This window comes from Ambystoma mexicanum, chromosome 2p, assembly GCF_040938575.1.
Source record: "Ambystoma mexicanum isolate Mex_15411 chromosome 2p, UKY_AmexF1_1, whole genome shotgun sequence".
In the NCBI taxonomy this organism is placed as follows: domain Eukaryota; kingdom Metazoa; phylum Chordata; class Amphibia; order Caudata; family Ambystomatidae; genus Ambystoma; species Ambystoma mexicanum.
Genome location: NC_090923.1, coordinates 228921742 through 228947592, shown reverse-complemented (window position 1 = coordinate 228947592; position 25851 = coordinate 228921742). Strand labels below are relative to the sequence as shown.

Genomic DNA, 25851 nt, shown 5'->3' with positions numbered 1-25851 from the left:
CCTAAATTCATCTTTAAGTTTTCCGTAATCCAGTCTATTGAGCTACTGGCTTTCTTTCAGAATCCCACCAGCTCAGCTGAGGTAAAACTCCACACACTAGATATGAGGAGGGCCGTCCTTTACTATGTAAACAAGACCAAAGCGCTAAGAGAAATAGACCAACTGTTTGTCTCCATAGCAGCAGGCAGAGAAGGAGACCTCATTTTCAAAAATACCATCTCCAGATGGATAGTCACATGTATACAATTGTGCTATTCATTATCAAACAAAACAACGCGTTTCATGCCTAGAGCTCGCTCCACAAGGAGCACTGGAGCCACTCTGGCTTTCATTGCAAATATCCCTCTAGACGGCATTTGCAAAGCAGCTACATGGAACTCGATACACACTTTCACTTAGCATTACTGCATTGACACTCATTCCAAGACAGATACACAGAGAAGGTGCATGGATGCTTATGAGATTGTCCGATACCTATCTGCTTGGATATAACTGTACTCATACTCACGCTGCACTTCATGCTACATCATGTCAGAAAAATAACAATCTGAAGGACCTTGACGCGTGAAGGACCATGGGTACAGTGGATGTCACACTAGGGATAATATTGCTGGCACGCTCTGTCGACGTCCCTTTTTGAGTTTCAGAAATAACAACTGTAATACTCCGCAGCTTCCATTAGCTGTCTGCCTATGCACTGCATGTGATTCTAAGCAGATACAAGCATCAGAAATAAGATTACGGTGAGTAATGTATCCCATATATGACGCCTGATGTCACTATCGGAGCTGACGATTGAGAGCCGAACAAGACTCATCGACGGCCGAATCGAGGTTCAACACACCCCCCCTGGCAAAAAGTTTCCGAGCAGCAGAGCTGGATGATGGATATCTATCAAGGTGAGGAATCTGCGGGAGAAGAATCAATAGAAAGATCATTACGGTGAGTAATTTCTCCTTTTTGTTTGTCTACAAGGCACCTGCTCTTGGTGCTGTACATACAACTTTGTGTTAAAATATCAGTTGTGCACCCTGAGACCTAAGGTTGTGTGGCGAGTTATAAAAATGAAAACAAATAAACATGAATAAACTGTATATTTTGTTTAAGTTGCAAAAGGGGTCTGATACTTTGGAGTTGCACATTTGGGAACTTTAGTTTCCCATCCTTAAATCTGTTAATTCTGTTCCTCAGATCTTCAAGCTTCTGCAAGCCCCATTCACAGACTGTGGTGATGGGCCAATGCTAAGGCTGGAGGAGCTTGGAGACCAGCGACATGCCCCCTTCAGACACATTTGTCGACTGTGCTATCGGGTGCTAAGACATTCCCAGCAAGATTACCGCAAAAACCAGGTTTGTTATTTACACAAGATTTACTGAAGTATGGATACAATATTTTAAACTCTCTCAATCACATAATGGCATACACTTGTCATTGTTTAAGGGTGAGCTGCTACATTAATGACATTTGCCACTGTGACTCAAAAGCCATCCTATTCTGGTAGCAAACTGTGAAGGGTTAATAAACTTTGCAAAATTTGAAATATTGGTTTATGATGATCTGGATTTCCCGTCTTCAAGAAGTGTTACTAACTGGTTACATGGAAGGTGTCTCAAATGGCTTTAACTACATAAATAGATGGGCAGTCTCTATAACCTGAATGATGTTGATGCAATCTAAAGTTGTCCCATTGTGTAGCTGTGTAGAGCTCATATCTGTCCTTTGTGACAGCTCTAACATGACAAATGCAGCAAAGTTCAGAGAAGCTGCTAAATGAGTTGCTGTAACTGACAGCGCAGTGGGATTTAGATTGCTGATGGCACTCTCAGTCCTTGAATAAGGATCAATACAAATTGGTTATGCGATTACATTGACCAATGGGAATTGGTTTGTCCCACCTTTGCCCCAATTATTTGGTTTCAGTGACTCAGTTTGATGCCTTAAAAATATAACTATTACTAAAGGTGGTTGTCTGTCTGTAGCTATAGCATTTGATGCAAGTGCTGCTTTATTTGTGCTTACTGCGTGTGCTATGTCATGGGTTGGGACATTTATGCATCCCTTTCAGGACCCTTCTTTTTTTCCCTTCTTATCACGATTTAAATTGCCTAAAAAATGTGGCATTTGAATGCAGGTACTAACAGTGAAATGCTTTGCGTTAGTAATTGCTGGGCCCTTGGTAACAGCGAAACCCAGGTGCCATTTAACATATGTGTCCTGTTGTCGGGCAACTGCTCTGAAGTTCAGCCAGGTTGAGTCAACATAGCCCAATATTTCAGGGGGAGTGCTGAAGTCCAGTCAACTCAGTGGTGTTACGCCACTACTTGTGTTTAATGCCTTGATTACTTATTGGTAATCGTCATTACTCCTATCCCTATTCTTCCTCGTCCCTGTACTTGTGTATGAGGCAGTACTTGTGTTTATGAGACTCTCTGCCTCACGCACAAGTACTGGGATGAGGTAGAGGTACATGGAGGTTATGCCTGACTTAGCTACCTGTAATCTGCATTACTCCTAGTCACACTCTTCCTCATCCCAGTACTTTCCTATGAGGCACGGAGCTTCATACGTAAGCTCTGGGACAAGGAAGAGGGACATGAAGGTGGCAGGGAGAGGCAATGTGTCGGGGGATGGATTGTGCCATAAATCATAATTGTTGTCCATGTCAGTCTAAGCAGATATGATATGTGGTATTAGAGGCCAGAGAGGCATTTTGGTGCAGCCAGTTTAGTCATTCTTCGGTTTGGTATGACTTAAGTGTGCATTTCTAATAAAGCAGTCCTGCCAAGTGTAATGACCTGGCTAAACTGGCATTTGGGGGCTGCCAGTCTAGCTGTTTCTTACTGCCACATTGTATATCTTTTTGGGCATCTGTGATAAAATAATGTGATATGATACAAGTCATTTATAACACGCCTGCACACAAGTGTTTTTAGGTGCGACAAGGCACGGGAGGGAAGATAGGGGAGTGAGAGAGAAAAAGCAGAGGAGAAGAGGAAAGTTTTGAGCTGCTTCCAGAACTTCAGGTAGTCCGCTCAAGTTTGGGAGGGGCAGGGAGGCCATTCCAGAGGGAGGCACCTGCAGAGGAGTGAGATCTACCCCCACTCTCTGCCTGTAGAAGCATCTAACCCTTAGAGAGTTGGAGGTAGCAGGGGGAAGGGCTCGATAAGGAAAGTGTTTTGGATGACCGCGTTGGATGTAGTGTGGGCCCTGACCCCAGAAAGCCTTGTAGACAATGCAAAAGGTCTTGAACTTGATCCTTGCTGCCACCGGGAGCAAATGGAGATATTTCAGTGCTGGAGAGATACGATCCCTGGCCTTGAGTCCAAGGATAAGTGTTGCCGTCCTGTTCTGGGTTAGTTGCAGAGAGTGGAGAGTAGAGGAACACAGATTGAGAAAGAGGTGGTTGCAGTAGTCCAGCCTAGAGATAAACAGGGCTCTGGAGACGGTGAGCTTCTGGGGGAAAGTGAGAAAGGGTAGAGTCCCTTTGAAGAGGAGCAGCTGGTAGTGGGACTTCTTGTCGACGTCTGAGATGCGAGGCGAGAAAAAGAGAGTGGAGTTGAAGATGACACCAAGGTTTTTTTTGCCTCGCACAAAGGCGAAGGAAGAGGGCCCCGTCTGGGCGGCCAGAGTGAGAGAGGGAAAACTGGGTTAGGGGTCCCAATGAGAAGTATCTCCATCTTACTGGCATTAAGGCGGAGATCGTTGGAGGAACACCAATCCTGAATTGCGGATAGACCGTCAGGAATGAGCAAGAGAAGAGAGGAGCCTGAAGGAAAGCAGAGTGTCATCCGCATAACACTGAATGTTAAAGGAGAAGGTAGAGATCATGTGGGCTAAAGGGGCCAAGTAGAGGATAAAAAACCAGGGCCCGATCCGTGATTCCCAGGTTCTCACTTAGTCGATTGATCAGGATGGTGTGGTTGACAGAAGGTAGGACAGAAGGAATGCTGGCATCAAGGTTAGAGAGCAGATCTTCACGGGTGTCCAGGAAAGCAGCTTTCGTGCCTCTGGCATCTCTGAAGCCAGACTGATGGTCATGAAGACAACCAACGTTGGAAGCAGAGTGTCTTTGGACTGACTTTTTTTTCTGCCTTCTGCTTTCTGCAACAACAGTGTTTTGCGCTTTGGAGTGAAGGGCTTTGGAGCAAAGGGCTGCTGTCTGTGGCTGTCTTGGGGTGGCTGGCGCAGTGTGACTCTCGATCCTAGCTTTCTTAATAATTTGTGATGCTCGGTGAGCAATTTTCTGGAAGTATTTTGAATTGAAAAGTGAGTTTAAATTTAATGTAACTTGCTGGGAAAGGTGCAGTTAAGTTTAAAGTGTATACTGTGGAGGATGAATGATAATCATAGCAACGGCTGCCTACATTATCTACCACACGCGGAGTTGCCAATCATGGAACTTGCTTTAGGGTGGGTAGTCATCAGTTTTTTGCTAATCCCCCCTCTCTAAAGCCTTCTCAGAAACTACTGACAGCATTCTGAATTTATAAGCTCCGAGAATTTTCTTAAACAAACTGCAAACGAAAATGTCTTTTTCACAATTCATTCTGAAGTCGGGTATGCCGTCACTTGTTTCGGTTAATAGCCTCATTCAAGGCAACGCGAAGTCACTGGTTCACAAAAAAGTGCTTGTTATCATGGCAAAAAGAAAACCATTTCTTAAAGAGCGACCGCGCACTCGGTCAATGGGAGCCGATATACAGTCGTACTACAATCACGACCACCAAGCAATGGAGAGATCCTCAAGTCAAAATAAATTTAAACAAATTGATGCACGAATTTACAATGAGATTGTAGACTTAAAAAAGAACATGCCCACCACTGATTGTGGAACAATACCGACTTGTGGGCTTTCAGACTTGACAATGGCAACGGATGGGAATCGTTGCGAGTTGACAGTAATAAGTTATACACCATTGATAGTTAAACATTACTGAACCACCTACTATATGCACTGCGGAGAATCGAAAAAGACTAAGAGCAGTGTATGAGTTACATATAACTGGTCAAGTCGACAATGAGGCAATGGACTTTATGAATCTAAGCAAAACTTCATGTAATGACGAAGAAATAGTCTTTGTGCACTTGAACACTGGTGACCTAATGCAATTAAATGTGGTCTCCTCAATCAAAGGAACAGCTGGAAATATGGCGATGTCACAAGATGAAAGTACCAGAACAGCGAACGAAGGATTGGGAGTGCAATGCAATATACAAATCATGGAGTCTTTTGAACATGTGGAAACCGAATCATCAGCACATTCATTGTCCTCCATCCTGCCGATGCCAAGGCAATCAAATTATTTAATAAAGAATAAAGGGATAAAAGGCGCAATCAATCAGCCCACCTTTCTGGAAGATCATGCAGCTGGCTTTGCAACAGTTAATAACACACTGACAGCCATGAACACAGCCTTATTGACCCTAGCCAAACTTTATGAAGTGATGGATCAAAAACAGAACAATGACCTTTAAAAGAGGTTGTTTCATTAATCTCATGGAACACCAGAACCTTTCACCATTTCATCAATTCAAAGGAAAGCTATTTGAATGATTTTTATATCGTTATATCAAGAAACATGGTTGACAACTGCTCCAATATGGGATGGATATCATATTCTAGTAACACCGGCATTACGTTTAAGAGGCCGTCCTATAGCCGAATTGCTGGCACCCATTAAGAAATCTAAAAACTTTAATGTCCAATTATGGTAATCACCATCACCGTTTATTCAAGTTAACATTCTGGAGAAAGCTGATTATACCATGGCCATAATAAATATGTATTGGGCTAGAGCCCAATTGCCATCAGAAGAGTTTTAAAAAAAGATAAAAACGATTTTCAACAATTTAAATCTAGTTGAGAAGATAGATTTTGTGATGGTCTTGGGAGACTTGAATCTGCATTTATTAACAGATGTAATAGCGAGCAAAAAACTAATGAAAGAAAATAGAATAACTTGATGAATCAGAGACAATTTATCATGTTAAATGGGACAATAAAAACAGATGTCCCAGCACATTATACATGGCATAGGGATTCGTCAAAAGCCATAATTGTTTACATTTTTACAGATCGAAAACTATTACCCATGATTAAGTCCCTGCATATAATTCCAAATAACTTGAGCGACCATTGTCAGCTGTGTTTAACGTGGTCATGGGATGTGAGAGCTAAACGGAAGCAGAGACACTTCTATAAAGGTAAAGTGGTGGCAAATAATGGATAAAATCTGTTGCGATGGACAGTCAAAGGATTAAATGAATTTGCCTCATCGATTGATGTGCAAGGTAATAGCGGCTATGTTTCCTTGCTGCAAAAATACATGCTACCCAATTCAAATACCAACTCACAGGGTCAGACATGTCCAGACCTTTGACCTAGAATTGAAATCCAGGAAAAGTAAATTAGGGTATGATATTCAACATGTGCAGTATTTACCAATCTTAGAAAGAATAAAACATGTTAAACATCTGAAAATGGTATATACGAATTGGCTACCCAGTAGAAAAGCCCTATGTTTTCAAAAGGACAGTGACCAAATGTTAAAGAAGATGCTAGTGAAGTCCACAGCTGAGATATGGGAACTACTTAATGAGACAACTTGTGGGTCACAATAAATAATTCAATCAAACTCAATCGGTGAAAAAGTATGGCATGAATTTATGGCAGGAATTTATCAAATGCCTTTCTCCATTTCGTATCCGATACTTCATTGAACAAAGTGGAGTCATCACCTGAGCTTTGATGACGAAGACTTGAAATACTACATTGCTAAACTAAGTTCGTCGAGAGCCTCAGGTCCGGATGGTCTGAATAATTCCATGTTGAAAAACTGCAAGGGAGGAAACTGCAAGTACTATGGTTTGGATGCCGTCTCCAGGTCAGGCGCGGCATTTGGGCAGGCAGTATTAAGGAACTTGTTTGCTTAAGAGGGTCACCTGTCCACCATGGGGCTACATTCAGTTGTAATTGCCCATACATTATGGAGGAAGGGGACGGGACGTAGGAGTAATTATAGGTTACTCACTGTAGTGACTAACATACTCCTAGTCCTCTTTCCTCCATGCGTCCCACCATCTCCCCCCCTAATAAAACTGTTGTCATTAGGCAATGTTAATATTGTCGACGTGTCAAAGGGGACTGAGAGGCGCAGGTGGGTGGAGTCAGGGGAGTGCATGCTACCAGGGCCGCACCGCTGAATTTAAAGAAGATGATTTTCGAGGGGATTGGGTCCTCCGACGTATTCCATATCTATGACAGTAATCACCACAGCTGTGCTGCTTCGGAAACTTTTTTCTGCGTCCTGCGTCGATGACGTCGATGCGCCGCCGTCGAGGACCTCCTCCGACGTCCGACGTCATCCGATGTGATAAGTAGGACGCACGACGCCAGTAGCCTCAGTTCCGTTTTTTCCGCGAACGTGTTGCTTCGTGTTTCTCGGTTCTAGCCTCGACTCTTTGGAGTTCTGTTCTTTCTGGTTCTTCGAACCTGTTCGTTTGTGAATATTCCTTCGCAGCGATGTCTTCCACTTCGTCTTCAACCCCGCGTCCGGGCTTCAAGAAGTGCGGGGAGTGTGGGTCCAAGATGTCGGTGACTGACTCGCACGACGCCTGCCTCTGGTGCCTCGGGGAGGCCCACGACACGGATGACTGTGTCGACTGCCTGTCGCTCACGTCCAAGGCCTTACGCGAACGTAAGAAGAAATTGTCGGTAGGTCGGGTGTCCAAGCCCCGGAAGTCGAAGTCGGCGGGGCTTTCGACGGATGATTCGAGGGGTGACTCTCCGCGTCATCGTCGGAAGTCTCGTCGGTCTTCTTCTAGGAGTCGGTCTCGCCACTCCTCAGCCTCTTCGAGGCATTCTCGGAAGCGCCGTCACCGGTCGCCTTCCAGGTCCTCTTCCGAGGATTCTGCCCGGCACGTCGGTTATCCCACCAGCCGTGCGACGCCGGAGGAATGGGCTTCCTTCGGGAAGAAAATGTTGGCGATTCTTGAGTCGCAGGGTACTCAGCCGTCCGCGCCCTGGTGAAAAAGGTTCAGTCTCCCGTTCCCTAGCGATTGACGCCCCTACAGTATGGAGGAAAGGGGACTATGGACTAGGAGTACATTAGTCATTACGGTGAGTAACGTATAATACTCTTATGTCCCGTCCCCTTTCCTCCATACTGCATGGGCGTCCCTTCCAAGGGACAGGTGACAGAACCTTTTTCACCAGAAAAAACCTTCTTCCCCTTTAAATTTAGAGGCGCGTGGAGGTGCGGCCCTTGGAGCATGCGCTACCCTGACTCTGCCCACCGGTGCCACTCCTCAGTCCCATTTTCCTTATCAACGGTTATTGGGCCGATTTCACCTGGGCTTGGCTTCGGCCATGTAATACCACACACTCTTCCCTGAATTCTTCTATCTTTTTGTCTTTTTTTTGTCATTCAGGTACTCGGTCCTCCGGCATCACGCTCCTCCCCAGAACATTTGTCGACTTCAGCAGGGTTCAGCAGGTGTCCAGCCTGCGAGGGGCTCTTCCCTATGTCTGACTCCCACACTCTTTGTCTTCGCTGCCTTGGCCCTGACCACAGCTGGCAAGATTGTACTGCGTGCGACTCACTGACTCCACGCGCACTGAAGAACAGGCTAAGTAGGTGGAGAGAGCTCTTCAAAAGATCGCCTCCAGAGTACTTATAGGACTTTGTCAAGCAGAGATAGAGGCCCAAAAGTGGACCGCTATTTTCCATCGCACTCCGTAAAGGCGACTTCTTCCCGAGGAAACGCCCAAGCGGGAGGAACCTTTTGGGTTCTACAACCAGCCCAGCTACCGGCCTTGCGGCCGAGGCGTCATCGGATCCTTCCGGTATCATTGCTGAGGGACTGCAAGATTATTTTACTGGGTGTACACCCGAGGAACAACGCCCTAGTACTGGCTCAATGTCCGAGGGGGCGCCTGCACCCCGCACTACAGGCAACAATGCCGAGGGCAACATGCCTTCCAGGCCTGAGGTGCAGGGTAGGCCGTAGGCTCCACAACCAGGAGTCCTGGAGGAGGCCGGGCCCAGGGAGCCAGGCACCACGACTTCGGCATGTGGCACACAGCTCGACAAAATGGCCGCCGTGCCAGAAAACATGGCTGCTCGTCCAATGCCACTCCTAGGAACAGAGCAGGCGGGTTAACGAGTTTTAAGGTGGGACTGGTGTCAACCAGGTACGTGGCCTACAGTTTATCCATCAGCATCGCAAGGCAGGTTTCCCCTGCTACCTTGACAGAGTGCGCTCCGGGCCCAGCCACTCTGTCGACATCCCCTGCCTCCTCTTCTGCCTCCGAAGACCGGTTCTTCAAATGGTTCCTGGCACTGAGGCGAACCCCCCAGATGGGGCCATCCCACGGGATGCTGTCAGGTCTTGCTCCCTCTGGCCACTCCACCAGCCCCATAGTCCTTCCTCCCTTGTCTCCGGCACCACAGGCCCCAGCGCAGCCCCCGCTTCCCCTGCCGCTCCTCCGATTCCGGCTCCCCTGCCTTCCACAGTACAGGCGCTTCCACACCAGCTCCGGCTCTGGTTTACACACGACAGCCCTTGGCGCCCAGTACTCCTCCACCCGCTCCTGACCATTCTGACACTCTGCTGGACACAGACGACGAAGAGGAACCTGACACGCCGTCGTCGGCAAAGGCCTTCCACAACAGGCTTGCAGGTTTGGCAGAATATTTGGGCCTTCCTCAACCCGAGGTCGAGCAGCCCCAGGAGGGGGTCTTGGCAGAAGTCCTCACCCAACGACTCCCTACCTAACGGGTATCCAGATGCAGAAGGACATTGTGGCTCTGGCCAAGAAAGAGTGGCTCAAGCCACACTCGACCCAACCTGTCAATCAGCGCCTTGATGCCAAGTATAGACAGATGGAGGGGGATACACTCTTGTTATCAACGCACCCCCAGCTGCATTCTTAGGTTATTGCTGCAGCGGCACTCTACTCTAAGCCTCAGTTGTCCTCGGTGACCTCGTCCTTGGTGCTGCTAGGCAAGGAAGAGAAGATCTTGGAGGCATACGGGAAAAAGCTGTTCTTGAACGCCTCCTTGCACATGCGTCAGTCCAACACGATGGATTGCTGGTGGCGCTATCCAGATGTTTTGGTGGGAAATAGCGGACTTCTTTCCGGAACTTCCGGTGCAGAGCCAGGCACGCTTCAAGGCAGCTCTAGGAGATTCCAGGCTGGTAGTGCAGGACATCATGGAGTCTACAGTAGCCCACATAGATACCTCTTGCCGGGCCATCTGCATCGCCACGGACATGAGAAGGACGGCCTGGCTTCGGGCTACTAAGTTCAACCCAGATGTCCTGTATCGCATATTGGACCTTCCATTGGAGGTTAGTGACCTCTTCCACTCTACCACCGACGAGGAATTCTTGCAATATTGAATAAGCCTGCGGCTTAGAATTTTAGCCAGAGTCATCCACGCTCTGACATAGGTTGTACCTTTTGGCATTTTCAGGGGTTTCCAGGAAACCCGTACTAGGCAGCCTGACGGGTCCCCCAGCCAGCACAGACAGAAGCAGCACAAGTCGTCACATAAGGGGTTCTTCCAGTCCCCCTCCCAGGAACCAGCCTCAGAGGGATAGAAACAGTGACAGTGCCATCCATATGCACAGGTCGGGGGGCATGCTTGCCCTTCACATTCAGTCATGGCTGGTTTGTGGACACATGAAATCTCTGCGTTTTCCTCAGGCTTCCGCCTACTGATACCTCCATCTCCTCTCACCACACCCCTCCACAGATTGGGACAGCAACTCTTCTGGTAGAGATCCCCTCGCTTATGGTGAGCCAAGCAGTGTGGGAGGTCCCAGCCTCACAGTGAGACATGGGTTTCTACCCGCCTCTTTGCCATACAGAAAAAGAACCAGGCTGGCCTTAGAATTGCCCTGGACCTGGACCTTTCAACACTGAACCTTTCCCTACCCCTCCAAATGTTCAAGATGTTTAAACCAGCGCTGATAGCGGAGACATTGTGTGGGGAGACTGGATGTGCTCCGTGGATTTGAAGGATGCTTACTTACATGTCCCGATTTGGGAGCCTCATCGTTCCTTCCTACGCTTCAGGATCACGGGCTTCCATTTCCAATACAAGATCTTGCCATTTGGTCTCATTTCGGCCCAAGAGTTTTTACGAGACTAATGAATGCAGTGGCACTCTGCTCAGACCAGGCAGCCACCACCTCTATCCATACCTAGACAACTGGCTTGAATGAGCAGTGTCTCCCGAGGGAGCCCAACGCACGGCATCCAGGCTTATGCACACGCTATACGAATTGGGGTTCTACATAAACCTCAAGATGTTGGTTACATCACACTCAGTCCTTGACATTCTTGGGGTTAATTCAGGATACAAGCACGGAGAGCATCGTCCCCTCCGAGGACAAGGTCATGGCAATCCGGGCTGCCACAGTGCATTTCCTAAGCAGGTCAATAGCTTCGGCATGGTGGTACCAGTGCCTGCTGGGAATAATGGCGGCATGTCTCCTAGCAGTGCCACACACAAGGCTCAAAATGAGGATGCTGCAGCTACATTTCTCAGCCTCTTGGAATCAGGAAATGGGCCCCCAAGAAGCTCTAGTCGGCATACCACAGCACCTGCACCAGGACCTTATGTGATATAGGGCTGTTGACAACCAGTTAGTGGGCTGGCCGTTCTGACAGCCAATACCGGTGTTCGTCATTACCACAGACTCGTTCCTGGAAGGATGGGGAGCCACCATGGACAAGCAGTGTCCACGGACTCTGGTCAAAGCAGGAACAACTAGAGCACATCTGTTGGCCTGAGATGATGGCCATCTGGCTTACTCTCAAAGCTTTCCTCCCTATTAATAGCAACAAACCAGTCTGCATTCAGACAGCACCACATGCATGTACTACATCACCAAGCAGATGTGTACCAGGTCTCCTCCGCTCTGCAGGCTGTCCATCGACATATGGGAGTGGGCACTGCCTAACTACATTTATCGATCCACTGTCCACATCCTGGGGGAGTCGAACCTGGAGGCGGACAGACTCAGCAGGCTGGGTGTCGACAACTACGATTGGCAGATGAACAAGGGCGTCCTGAGGGAGATCTTCAACAGGTGGGGCCACCCTCAGGTAGACCTATTCGCCACCGTGAGCAACAGGAGATGTCAACAGTTTGCGTCCTGCATGGGACAGGGCAGAGGCTCACTGGGAGATGCTTTGCAGATTTAGTGGATCGACATGTGGGCATTTGCCTTTCTCCCGACCCGTTGATTGACAAGGCCATCTGCAAATTCAGGGAGGTGCAGAAGCTTTGCCTTATCTTGATAGCGCCATGGTGGCTGGGCCGACCCTGCTTCTCGGAGCTCCTCCGACTGTCGGGTCAACCTTCAGTCCCCCTTCCATTGGGACCAGCGCCCCAGTTATCCCAGCAGGGAAGTACAGTGGTACATACGGCTCCGGACAAGTTAGCCCTAGCAGCCTGTTTCCTGAACACATCACCCTGAAACATCTACACTTGTCATAGGAAAACTTGGAAATCATTCAAGGGGCAAGACGCAGCGCCACTAGGAGTCAATACAGAAGCAAATGGACCAGGCTCTGTCACTGGGCCAAGGTAAATGAGACGCACCGTCTGGCCTGCACGCTAGACCAGATGGTGTCTTTTTCTGCGCATCTGGTTCATTTCAGTGGGCAGGTCGACAGCTGACGTGCTTACCTGGCAGCCATAGGGACTTACAAAAACTCTGGAGATAATCTCTTCTTCTCCTCCAACCCGGCGGTCAGACATTTGGTGGGTTTGACCAGATTGTATCCCCCAGTCAAATGACCACACCTGGTCTGGGACCTCAATGTGGTGTTGGGCACCCTGGCCCACGATCCGTTTAAGCCCATGGCATCAGTGGACATCAGGCTGTTTACCATTACGACTGCTCTCCTGGTTGGTCTTACCTCAGCGCGCAGGATTAGTGTGATCCAGGCTCTATTGGCATCAGAGCAATATACCACTTTTCACCGTGACCAGGTGGTGCTCTGGACCCACCCCACATTTCTCCCAAAGGTTGTCATCTTTTTACATCTCTGAGGAGATTGTGCTTCCAACCTTCTTTACAAATCCGAAAGACTAGTCGGACAAAGTGTTGCACTGTCTGGACGTCAGATTTGCTCTGAGATTTTAGCTTGATAGGACCAGGAGCTTCTGCAAATCGGATGCCCTTTTTGTCTCTTTTGGAGGGTCAAAGCCAGGCGGCCAAGCATCCAAGGCGTCGATAGCTAGATGGATGGTTATGGCCATCAAGGAAGCTTACCAGGGGCAGCACATGTCTTTAGCAGCAAATATGCATGTCCACTCGGTCAGAACCAAGGCCACTGCAGTGGCTTTCCAAAGACGCGTTCCATGGCAGACAATCAGCAGGGTGGCTGCATGGGCTTCCCCTTCAGCCTTCTGCAATTACTATTGCTGGGATACTGGCGCCAGATTAGACTCTTCATTCTGTTGTAATTGCCCATACAGTGTGGAGGAAAGGGGACAGGACGCCTGAGTAATTAGGTTACTCACCGTAGTGACTAACGTACGCCTAGTCCATAGTCCCCTTTCCTCTATCCGTCCCACCTTCCTCCCCCTTAAAAAAAACCTGTAACAAAGCAAATTGTAATATAGCTGACGTGTCAAAAGGGACTGCGGAGTGGAGCTGGTGGGCAGAGTCAGTGAGCACATGCTCCCGGGACAACTCCGACCCCCCCCCCCCACACCTCCCACACGCATGCATCTAAATTTAAAGGGAAAGACTGTTTTTCTGGGGAAAAAGGTTCTGTTTCCCCGTCTCTAGCGAGGGGCTCCCATACAGTATAGAGGAGAGGTGACTGTGGATTAGGAGTACGTTAGTCACTATGGTGAGTAAAATATAATTTATATACTTTTTAGAACACATGCACAAGTGTTGGCCTGAACCACCTAGAAGCTGTGACTTAAAAAAAGACCCCTATCCTCCCGAAAAGACTTTCATTGGGACATGTTTCTCTAATTGCACTAGGCCGCTACCTTTCTAGCTAGAAAGGACTTTTTAAGGTTCATACCTAATTTAGAAGGTTTAGTATGGTGATGGATCCTCCTTTATCCTTAAACTATTGGTTCTCTTACGTGGTCCTATTTCTTTATTTTGGACATGTATGGTGCTTTGTAATATGACTAACTGTATATGAAAGTGAAGTATTAAACTTTTTTTTTCCCAACTTGTCTTCGTTTTCATCGTTGGAGCATCAACATCACATGTAAATACAAAGTCGCTGTAGCTATAGACAGCATTCAAGCTGAACCAAACCCCCCTACCAAGCACCTCAGGTGTCCAACTTTCCACATCACCTTTTTCTCTATCACACTCCATTACCCCCATCCCTGTCCAAATAAAGTCTCACCAGATGTGGCTTAAAGCTCAGGAGCGGGAATGTTTGATTGAATTCGAGTAGTGGTGACCAAACTGCCTGACATTGAAGCAACTTCTCCTCTTTAGCAGCCAATAATCGCTCGGCCACTAATATGTCCCAAATCTTAACCCACCAGCGCCCTATGTCCGGGCCCTAAACCATTTTCACTGGGCAATGATGCATGTTGCCAGCAACAGGTGAGTCATTGGCTTTGCTCGGGCACCAGTCTTTGGATATATCCCCTCACATGGAGCACCCAACAATATCATTTTCGGGCACAGCGGTAAGCGGCTACTTGTCATATCATGAATCAGTTGCACTATATCCTCCCAGAAGACCTGCGTCCGAGGGCATTCCCACCACGTGAAAGAATGAGCCCTGCGCCCCACAGTTTCGCCAGCAGGTGGGGGGGGAAACGGGGCCTGGAAATGGTGGATCTGAACTGGCAGGTAATATCACCGGAAACGCAATTTCAGCGCACACTCATTATTTGTCACACATTAAGAGGAGGCGGGAGCTCTAGCCCATATGTCCAGCCAGGCTGCATCATCCAGTTGCGTGCCTAAGTCTGTCTCCCAGGGGGACATGTATTCTGGGCAACGCAGCGACAGGAGGTCCTCTCACAGCAGTCTGTATAATTTCGATATCCCTCCCTTATGTAGGTCTTCCCCCATATTAAGTTTAAGTGGGCTCATGGGTCGTGTGGCCTTCTTTCTAGTTTCGAGGTGCGTAATCCAGTGATGGATTTTGGCGTATGAGACCCTGTCCCTCTGTGAGTTGTATTTTTTTTACACTCCTCAAAAGTGCGTGGCTGACCCTCCGCAAATAACTGATCGAGCGTAAGAAGCCGTCCTTCTTTCCAGCTCCTGAACGCTTCTGGCGGGATGCTCAGAGCAAAATTGGAGTTACCAAAAACCGGGGAGAGTGGACCCATTCCCCTAGCAATCTTCTTCCTCCGCAGGACCACATCCCATACCTTCAGAGTAAGTTTTGTCACAGAGAGGAGACTAGACCACCGCTTGCGTGCTAGGTGCGGATTAAAGGGTAAACAGCACAGGGGCAAGGGGCTTAGCGCTTGTTCGATCTCCATTCATCTTGGCACTGGAGGCTCAGCCGACCACTTGGGCAAATGAGTTAGTTGGATGGCTTCAGCATATCTCAGTATGTCAGGGACCCCATAACCGCCCAGCCCAGAGCCCCCCATCATCACCCTCTTCGGGATCCTGGATTTTTTCCCCCGCCAGATAAAGTCCAGCAGTTTACGTTGCAGCTTTTCTAATAAAGATTTTGGGACCTCCACTGGGAGGGATGAACAACAATATTAACAAGTGGGGAAGGAGGTTCATCTTGACAGCAGTGATGCTACCCATTAGTGAAATTTCTTGGCCCGCACATTTTTCCTAATCCTGTTAAAGAGTCTTAACCAGGGGAGGGAAATTGGCCCCATAGAGGTCCTTCGGGTACACCTGTTAAGTGAACCCCTAGATGGGCTAGAGCGGTTGTGTCCCAGCCAATCGGACAGATGGCCTGAATGGCCCTTAACTCTTGTGTAGTGAGGCCCACCCCCAGGGCCACTGATTTTCCAAAATTGATTTCAAACCCTGCCACTTCACCAAACGCTCTGAGTGCCTGTAACGCCGCCTGAAAGGAGGGGATGATGTTGGTAATAGATAGGAGCACATCATCGGCATATAATGAGGCAAGTCGTGCGCCATCAGGCCCTGTATTGACTAATTTCCCTGTATATGTTGTGCCATTGGCTCCATTATGAGAGTGTACAAGAGGGGTGAGAGCAGGCATCCCTGACGTGTCCCACCTGTGAGAGGGATCTAGGGCGATCGCTCCCGGTTCACCTGGAGGGAGGTACTCTGGGCACAGTAGTTGGCAGCTATCGCTCTCCTGAACGGATGCCAAAAGCAAAGGGCTTCAGTGTCGGGTGCAAAAAGGACCAATCCACCCTGTCAAACGCTTTTGTAGCATCCAGGGCCAGAAGAGCTAGTTTTCTGTCATTCCGCAAGGCCAGTTCTATCAAAGTTTAATGCCCTACTGATGTTAACCCCAGTTTTCCTACCTAGTATGAAACCCGTTTGGTCAGGGTTAATCAGTCGCGGGATGAGAGGGGCTAAGCGATTAGCCATCACCTTAGAGTAGATGTTAGCATCGATATTCATGAGAGCGATTGGTCTATACGAGACACAATCCTTCGGATCCTTCCCGGGTTTTAGCGCTAGGATTGTGCAGGAGTTTTGCATTGAGGGGGTAACACTGCCTGTTTCTCGAAACGTGTTAAACAGGGACGTTAGGGGAGACAGGAGCTGTGGTCGAAAGAGCTTGTAAAATCGGGATGATAGACCATCCGTTCCCGGGGCAAGGGATTTCAGTGATTTGATGACGGCTTCCACTTCTTGTTGAATCGGGGCTTCTGTGATGTATTGTTTCTGAGCCTTCGATTGGTCTGTCTCCACTAGCCATATTATCCAGTAAGTACTCTTGTGCTAGCTGGAGTTTCTTCTGCTCTCCGTAGTGGATGACCCCCTCGCGGTCTCGGAGGCCAATGATATAATTCAGTTTTCTGGTTTTCGCCAGTTTCGCTTTTAGGAGGTGATTCGCCTTGTTACTTTTGGCATATTAAGTCTGCTTTACTGATAATAGGATGTGCGCCGTCTCCTCCGCATACAGGGCCTCTAGTTTGTTACGTGCCACTCGTAAGGCTGCGTGGGTGCTTGTGGACCATCCCTTTTTGTGACACTCCTCCATATTCTTTATCTCCTGTTCCAATTGGGTCATTGTTTGTTTCGTCCTCCCGTGGTATGCTGCCATTTGTGCTATCAGGACCCCCCTGATAACCACCTTCATAGTGTCCCACATTGTGGCCATGGAGGTTAATTTCGTGGGGTTATATTGGAAATAGTTCTTAATTGCTTTCGCCAACTCTTCTCTTAGTGCCACATCATCCAAGATTGGATCGTAGAGGCGCCATTGTGGTCAAGAGGTTGAAAAGGTGCTCCAGGATCTTATCTTTGGCACCGCCGGAGCATGATCTGTGAGCATCTTTGGGGCTATGGCTACCTTTATTCGTGAAGGACAAGAGTTGGGGCGAAACCAGGAGCAGATTGATGCGTGAAGATGTGCGGTGGACATGTAAGAAGAAAGTATAGTCTCTTTTCCCTGGATGTAGCACCCTGCAAGCGTCCACCACTCTCAGGGTTCTAAACATGTGGAGAATCCCCAGAGCAATTTTGGAGTCCTTGTGCGGGGGGACACATGATTTTTGTCCTTGTCTGGGTCAGGAACCCCATTAAAGTCACCTCCAATGACTACCTGGCCTTTCAGAAATGGGAGGACGGTTTCTAGGTCAGACAGAGCTCCTGTCCTTCATTCGGAGCATAGATCGAGATCAGTGAGTGCAGCTGGCCCCAGAGCCTTCCCTTCACTGCTATGAAGCGCCTTACCGGGTCTATGATGGAGTCCAGTTCCTCGAATGGGGTGCCCTTGGACACCAAGATTGCTGTGCCTCTCTTTGAGACTAGAGTAATCTTCCAGAAGGAGGTGAGTTTCTTGCAGGAATATCACTGCTCCTTCTAGGTATAAAGTTCAAAATGGATTTTCTCTTCACCGGCGAATTGAGCCCTTAACATTCAACGTGACAAACTTCAAGTATTGGAAAGGAGATTCTTGGTTGACCACTGGCGTTGCTGTAGGGGGTACGGGGAGGGGGGCCAGTCAAAAGGTCAGTAGTTGCCACCTATTGTGTAGAAGTTCTTGTAAACGTGCTACAACTAACTTTTCTTCCAACATTACAACCAGTAACCTTGAACTGAGTCTGAACCATGGACATTCGGCAGGACTCTCGAAGGGCCTTAAGGTGACATCCACCTTAGAGTTGGGCATTGACCATGTAAAGTCCATTCTTGCTCTCCTTTTGTTTCATGTTTCCGCAATTGTCGCCGACTCTGTCATGGTCCGAAGCTTTGAATTGCGTGGGCCAATCATCTCAAGTTGCCACCCTTTTGGACTCTTGACCAAGCCACTCGTCTCGCTTTTGGGGGGAGGATTTCCGTACCCCTAGTGGAGATGGGCGTGGCGCCATCTCTTTTCTGGTGAAGAAGGATTCAGGATCGTTTTTACATCTACCAAGTGTGCGTTCGACCCCCTTGTAGGAGAATTGGACCGCCGTTGGGAACAGCCAGCGATATCGAATCTTTTGGTCCCGTAGAAATGGCATCAGCGGCCGGAGGGCCCTATGATTCTGCATTGTCACTGTGGCTAAATCCTGGGGATCCTTGAAACCACAGTTCATCTTTGGGGCGGCCTATCTCCATTATTGCCTCCTTCATTGTAAAGAAGTGTACTCGGGTGATCACATCCGGATGGAGCGGGGGGGGGGGGTTCGTCTTCAGTCCTCTCCGGGGGAGAAGTATGTGGGTGCGATCCAGCAGAAGCAGAAGTTGAGATTTTTTCAAGATTTGGTAGGAGAGACTGAAATGGGTCACCGACATATTCTGCCAGGCTGTGGTCTGGGACCGTAGAGGGCAGTCCCCTGATGCGCAAATTATTTCTTTGAGCCCTGTTCTCCAAGTCCTCCTGCTTGTACTCTTGGATTTCATTTCTATCCGTTAGGGCCTGGATCTTGCTTTGTACTTCTAGCAGCGACGCTGCGTGCTCTCGAGTCAGGTCCTCTACTTCTCCCAGCCTCTGCTCTGCCTCCGTCACTCGTTGGTCAGTGTGCTCAAGTTTGGGGGTGAGTTCCGACATACAGGAGCAAAATTCAGCTTTGATGTCCAACATGAACACTTGGATGTCCTCTCTGGTAGCTATCTGGCCTATTCCCACTGGCGTAGCTTGTAGGGATGATTTTGTTGACTCAAGTTTTTCCCCCAGTGAGTAGCATGGCCGAGATGTCCCCACTTTTTGGGGTCTCAAGGTGTTTGGACATGATTGCGGACGACCGCAGTGTATTTGGGGTTTCCCAGTTATCGCAGCAAGGTGCTGAAGGCTGCTTCTTCTGCCCTGAGGACACGTGTAGCAGTTGCTTCTGTCTGAATGTACCTCTTCTGGGTTCGAGTCTCAAGGGAGCCTACCGAGCTGCAGCGGCGTTCTCCTATTTCGCCTTCTTAGTGGATATAGGGGTTAGGATCCCTCTACTTCCAACTTGTTATTGTGCACTCTACAATTTTTCAGCCCCCTTGATTCGGGCCCCCCAAGTGGAGGTTATCAGCTGTTTTGTCAGCGTAGGGGCTGATTCAGGAGGAGATGTCTCGAATGCTCGGGTTAGCAGGTGCTTTGATGGGGGAGGGACGCTCTCTCCTAAGGTTCGAGCCAAGAGTGGAGGGCCGCTTTCCACTTCCTTCAGCTGCTCCCCCCCCCTTGGTGTTGAGTCAACTGGGGGTGGGTCGATCAGCTGGCATGTGACTATTCATTGATTGGGGGTCTCCAGTTCTGCAGTGGTGAACTGCTTATGTTGACCCCTATTGTCCTGCTCTTCAAAGCTCTGTGGGGCACATTATTATCCAGGGACCCCTTCCGCCCCACAATATCCAGCTGGGTCTCCCTCATGGGAGGGCAGGCTCAACTCTGCAGCCGCTGGGTCTCTCGCTCAAGTGTAGTATGGGGTGGAAGAGAGGAGCTCACATCATAGCTCACCGCCGACAATACCAAAATGCAGCAGGGCCAACAGGGCTCTTGATGCTGAAGAGGAGTTTACTGCCTCGGAACGTGGTTGTCTGGATATCGGGGTTTCAGTCCTGCTGATTATCGTCCCCTCCTTGGTGGTTTCTGGGGTCATGTGGGTGTTAACTGTCCTCTTCCCTCATGTGGTGTGGGCCGACCCCACGCGGCCGCTGCGCCTCAGGAGACAGCGGCACATTTACACTGGCCTTCTAAGGGCTGCCCGGTGCTGGGATGGGCCTCCCAATCGGGGTATCGCTGCCACTCCGGAGTGTCTACTTCCTCGCTCGTACGCTGGGACCCAATGGCACCTACCATTCCTCTCCGGGGCTGCTTTTGCATCTTCTCCGCACACGCCAGTCACCACCTCCTTCGCTCCTCGGGTGGATCCACTGGGTCGGGCAGCCGCACTCGTCCTCTGCCTGAACTAGGCAAGCCGTGGGGCTTTCACTGCTCCTCCGCTCTCACTTGGGTCGCCCCTTCCTCTTCACCGTGGCCATCTTGGATCACTGGTGTTGTGGTCCTGGGTCCACTCTCGATTATCTCGCTTCGTAGGAGCCAGTCAACACCCCAAGGTGGCTTATTTAATGCTCCACAGCTTCCGATCCCTGCATGTAACTTCACCGGCTTCAAGGTATCGCAGAAACGGTCTGCTTCCGGCAAAGCACTGGGCTATACACAGAGTCCATCAGCAGAGCTGCCACATCGGTGGTGTTGCTGGCTGCGCCCCTGAAGTGTTACTCTTATCAGAGTACACCAAGATGAATAGGTTTATAATAGCAATCAATGTTAGTGTTACTCATGTGTTTTCTCATTGATTTGTTCTAAGGCCATTCTGATTACCTTATGTTATTAAGATTGACCTCTGTGTGCTTAACTGACCTTTCACCACTCTCAGGCTCTCCAATATGTAAGCCTTGCTGTTTAGTCACACAACCCAGATAGTTTGGCTGGACATTAGTATGTCCCTGCTCGTCAGAATAGGGTAGCATCTCAATATTTCCACAGCGCTGATTCTGACAATCCATCTTTAATACCCTGGATATTTGTCAAAGGGCCACATCTGCTTTTTACCGGTTTGCTAAGATTTACTGACTGGATTCCCTGTCTGCAAAGTTTTCTGGTGTATTTTGTGGTTTCTCACTATACTCCCACCCTTACCCCCTCCAGATTTCTGTACTGCTGTGGGAGTCGGTCGAAGATGAGAAATCTGTGGGAGGAGGGAATCCTTTAGAACAACCTAATTGTTCTTTGGGCTAGTTTAGGTCTTGCAACGATACATTCATCATTGCCCTCCTTAACACTGCCTCTTGGTGATAATTGTACATCTCATTTCTTCTGCAGTCTCAACTGCGGTATACTCGGATTAGAGTTGAAATTGAGATTCTAGGGTGAGGTGATTATATATATATATATATATATATATATATATATATATATATATATATATATATATATATATATATATATATATATATATATATATTATTTCACCTGGAAAGAACTAAGTACTGCTGTTGAGCAAAACACATGTGTGATGTATGGCAGCGCAACCAGAGTTATGAAAGCCTTCCATTGATAGGTTACAAGTTTCCTGTATTCCAGTGCTTGGTTAGATTTCTCCCTATAAATGTCTTCATTCTGTTTCTGGCAAAGGTTTCATTGGTTGCCTTTCAACCCCTGTAAGGCTTTAGCAAAGCAGCTACATGGTCTACACCTCATGCGTTCTGCAAGCATTATTCTTTGGATGCTTGTCTGGATGAGTGACTGTAATATTGGACAGACAGCCCTTCAACTTTTTTGATTGCAGTGTCTTAGCCGTTTGCTGTGTTGCAACTGCTTTGCCCTAGACTATTTAAATGAAGACACTTGTTCCAATTCCACTGAAGAATTAACCACTTTTGATAAAGTGCATATTGAGAAAGTAACACAGATCAGAGATGTTAGGTAGAGTCCTGTGCAGTTCCCTTGGGACCACTGCAAGAAGATTAAGACTACAGGAGTAAGCAGTAAACCCAATTGGTAGCAGTCTGTACCACCCAGATTTACCTGGTAGCTGTGGCTGAGCAGTCAGACTTCTCTCAAGAAGAGTAGGGCAGTATACAGAGGATACACAATAGGGCTAAAAACACAGTAGGGCAAGCAAACACTGACCACTGCTTGGTATCAAAAGTATATAATAATTTAACACACACTTAAGGAAATACACTAGCACTATAAATCAAAGCAAGTTAAAACACAATCAGAAAAGCATACACACCTCTCAAGAATTATTAGACAAGTCTAAGTCAAAACACCACTATTTGTAAAAACAGATGCGAGCACGTAACTTAGATGGCACTCCAATAATTATGTTAAAGGGAGAGAAAAAGGCAGGTCATGAAAATAAAACAGTTCCAAACACTTTTCTAAGACCAAAACAAGTTAGTGAAGGCAGAGTCAACTGTAGAGCCAAAGTTCATAGGCCAGGCCCACTTTAAATGGAGCAAGGTGAAATGTGGCAAGATCACACAGTTTAGTCTTTGTAAAAATGTTCAAAAGAGGTTGGGTTGATTCAGAAGGTAAAGTTAGAAGGTCTGGGTGCCAACCCAGTTGGAAAGCCAAGGATTTAAAGGTCACCTTTAGCAAACCGTAGAAAGGGAGGCCAGGTGGAACACAGTACCTTTAAAGTTGAGGAAGCTCCAGCGGTAGCAGTTGTTCCTCGCAGCGGGTGCAGTTTGTGGTTTCAACCAGGGGAAGAGAAGATCTCGTCGAGGAGGAAACTTGGAATCATTGCACTGCCCAGGGAAGAGACCAGCCGCGGAGTTCGATTGGTTAAAAGGTGCGTTCCTTTTATTCGCGGTCACAGTGGTGAAGCTTGGCGATTCGACCAAAAGACGTCCCGGAAGGCGAATGGCGAACTGGTTGATCCCACCAGCTCAGAGGAAGAAGACTCTTTCAGCAGAAGATCTTCTCTTGTCGTCGGGAAAGTGGTGAGGTCGTTGCAGCAGGGCTCCACCGGTGGTGTCGTCGTTGCAGATGGCTCAGCTTCTCCCCTCTTTGGATTTCTTGGGTCCTGTGGCGACTTCTGAAGTTCCAGTCCCGAAAGCCCTGCTTTTATGCACAAAAACCCCCATTCAACAGCCTAGCTGTCACTCATACATGCTAAGTGGTGAGCCAGGCGACTCACCACTGGGCCAATCAGAACAGAGTGCGACTTGAGTTGCTAAGGCAACGCAGTCCAGGGTGCCAATTCCCCCACCCATCCATCCTGTGGAACCCAGACAGAGTGGCATCAGTTGGAGGGCTTCTGTGGAGAAGCCCGCCAAAAAGTGGAACAAAGGGCCCGACCTTGGTTGGAGTTACAGAGACGGACACAAACACCATTTTAGAAAAGAGTTCTGGCGAAAAGACCCAACCGGTGAATTTATATTAAATAAATAAACCGGCGGTATCTTTACATTGCACCAAAAAGTGGTGCGTTTAAAATCAATGGGAAAATCCCATAGGAAATATTCCGGTGGAATGTTTTGCATGGTAACCACTGCCACCAGCCAGAAACTCCACAAGGGGGGACTGGACAGTTCCCCCTTGGGAACAGACCCAGGGGCAATCTAATGAACCCCTTCCAGTACTTCCACAATATGATGGTTTGTGCTGGTTCTGTTTACAATTTTGGACTAGTAAAGCCAATGGTGACTTTACATGCCCTGGGAGACAGTAGTCAGTCCCAGGGTATGGAGTCTATGTTTGGGGGTCACTATGACACCCATGTGTTACTGCACTGAGGGTGCTATGTAACACATACACTAAAACAGATGATACCCTATGGAGTAAAAAGACCCCATAGCCCATAAGCACAGAATAAGTCAAAGACATACCTCAAATCATGTCTAAGAGTGGGAGAAAAGAGTCTCACTCTTAGCAGGAGAAAAAAACAAACCCCAAAAAATCCAGCAAAGCTGCTGGGGGACTCGCTAGGTTTGGGAAATTAGCCTTATAAGAGAATTCTCCCTAATAAGAGAGATGACTGTTCAAATTACCCAATTGTTAAGATGAATTTCCAAAATCGGCCCTGGGCAAGGATTTTGAGCCACCACCCTATTATGGTGAACTGGGAGATAGTTTAGCCAAACCCAATCAAGGTAAAGTAGCAGAGTGGCAAGACACGCTCTGGAATGGTGCAAGTGGTCTAGGGCTACAATAAGTCTACAGAGCAACACAAATAATTCCAGTTAGAAAGGTAAGTATACAAATATACATTAGTTAAATAGGGCTTTAAAATAGACACTAAGTAAAACCTCTAGTCAAATATTGTCACTCCCAACACTAATTAAACATAATAGCATTTAATGTATTGGCCTGTATAATACAGCGAAGAACTTACTCATTTTGTTATTTATAAAGTGCACAAAAACCCAAAGGCATCGATGCGCTGTTAAAGCTACCAGTTAAATGTAGCCAGTTGGCAATGGGTAGTAGTGCAGGGTTGATTAACAGTTAAATGCAGAACAGAGGTGAAGAGCAACATTGAGGTTACGTACAAATCCAGGAGGGAAGATCAGGTCTAGACTCACCAAATTATCCGAACACCCATGTTTTGAGGGCTCTTCAGAAGACCCAGTAAGACTGTTTGGCCCTCGGAGCAGGGGGAGCGAGTTCCATTGTTTGGCTGCTATGGATGCAAAACTGTATCCTCCCTCTTTGGAGCGTTTGAACTTAGGTTGAACCAGCCAATGGGAGCATGGTGTTCTGGTGCGCCTTGACGAGTGAGTCTTGGAGATTTTCTGGGACAGTCAAGGCGGGGCAGACCTGGAGATGCACCTCTGCATGATCCAGAGGGTTTTGAAAATGATCCTTTCTCGAATCGGTAGTCAGTGTGCAGCTTTCGTGCGGCAGAGATGTGTTCCAATTTACAAATGCTCAAGGGCTGCTCGAAGAGAGTTGTTTTGGATGGTCTGCAATTTCTGTATGTTGTGTGCAGAGGTGTCAGCAAAGAGTACATTACAATAGTCTAGCCTGGCGCCGACTAATGTTCGTGTGATAGACAGCTATCTGTGGATAAGCAGGGTCTGGCAGCGTTTATCAATTTGGTTGTGTATGCTGCCGAGGAGGAGATGGCGTTCACCTGGCTTGTCAATGATAGGGTTGCATTGAGGTATATCCACAGTGTTTTCACCGCAGGGGAGACTGGAATCTGGTTGCCATCGATGTTGAAGGCTGTATATTTGAAGTCAAGATTTTTTTGCACCTTTGAGGGTCCAACAAGAGGTGCTCAGACGTCTCGGTCTTGAGACAGAGGCCGTGCGTTGCCATCCATGCTTGGATGGTTGTGTAGGCTGCGCTCAGAGTTCGGCTGTCGTTTGAATAGTTTCCAGAGAAGGGCAGGAGAATTTGTGTACCAGCTGCATAGTTGGTGTAGGCTATGCCGAGGGAGTTCTGAAGTTCGAAGAGTGGCTTAGTACAGATATTGTAGAGCGTGGGAGAGATGCATGATCCTTGTGGAACTCTACATTTAATTGGGGCTGTTGGAAAACTGGCATTCTCTGAGAACACTCATCATATTATTTTCTGGTGCTGAAGGACGATGGTTAACGTCCAATCTTGGATCTGCGGCTCTTGAACCTGTACTTGGACAAAGATAAGTTCAAGATGGTCACTCTAGCCCAAACCCTTTACGCCTTCAATCGTCAGGATTGGCTAGTTTCCTTGGATTTCCAGGATGCCTACTTTCATGTGTCTATCGACTGGAAATACTTTCATGGTAGGGCACGGCCACTGCCAATTCAATGTC

General features: G+C 48.0%; 1 protein-coding gene across 7 annotated transcripts in view; it reads left to right on the top strand.

The window, feature by feature from the left end:
* ITPR1 (inositol 1,4,5-trisphosphate receptor type 1) overlaps positions 1–25851 on the top strand; it is a 3145915-nt gene that overhangs the window by 765018 nt on the left and 2355046 nt on the right. For all 7 annotated transcript variants that reach the window (XM_069643506.1, XM_069643503.1, XM_069643505.1 and 4 more), the window contains exon 15: positions 1192–1350. In XM_069643506.1, the coding sequence (XP_069499607.1) occupies positions 1192–1350 (159 nt within the window). The remainder of the gene's footprint in view (positions 1–1191; positions 1351–25851) is intronic.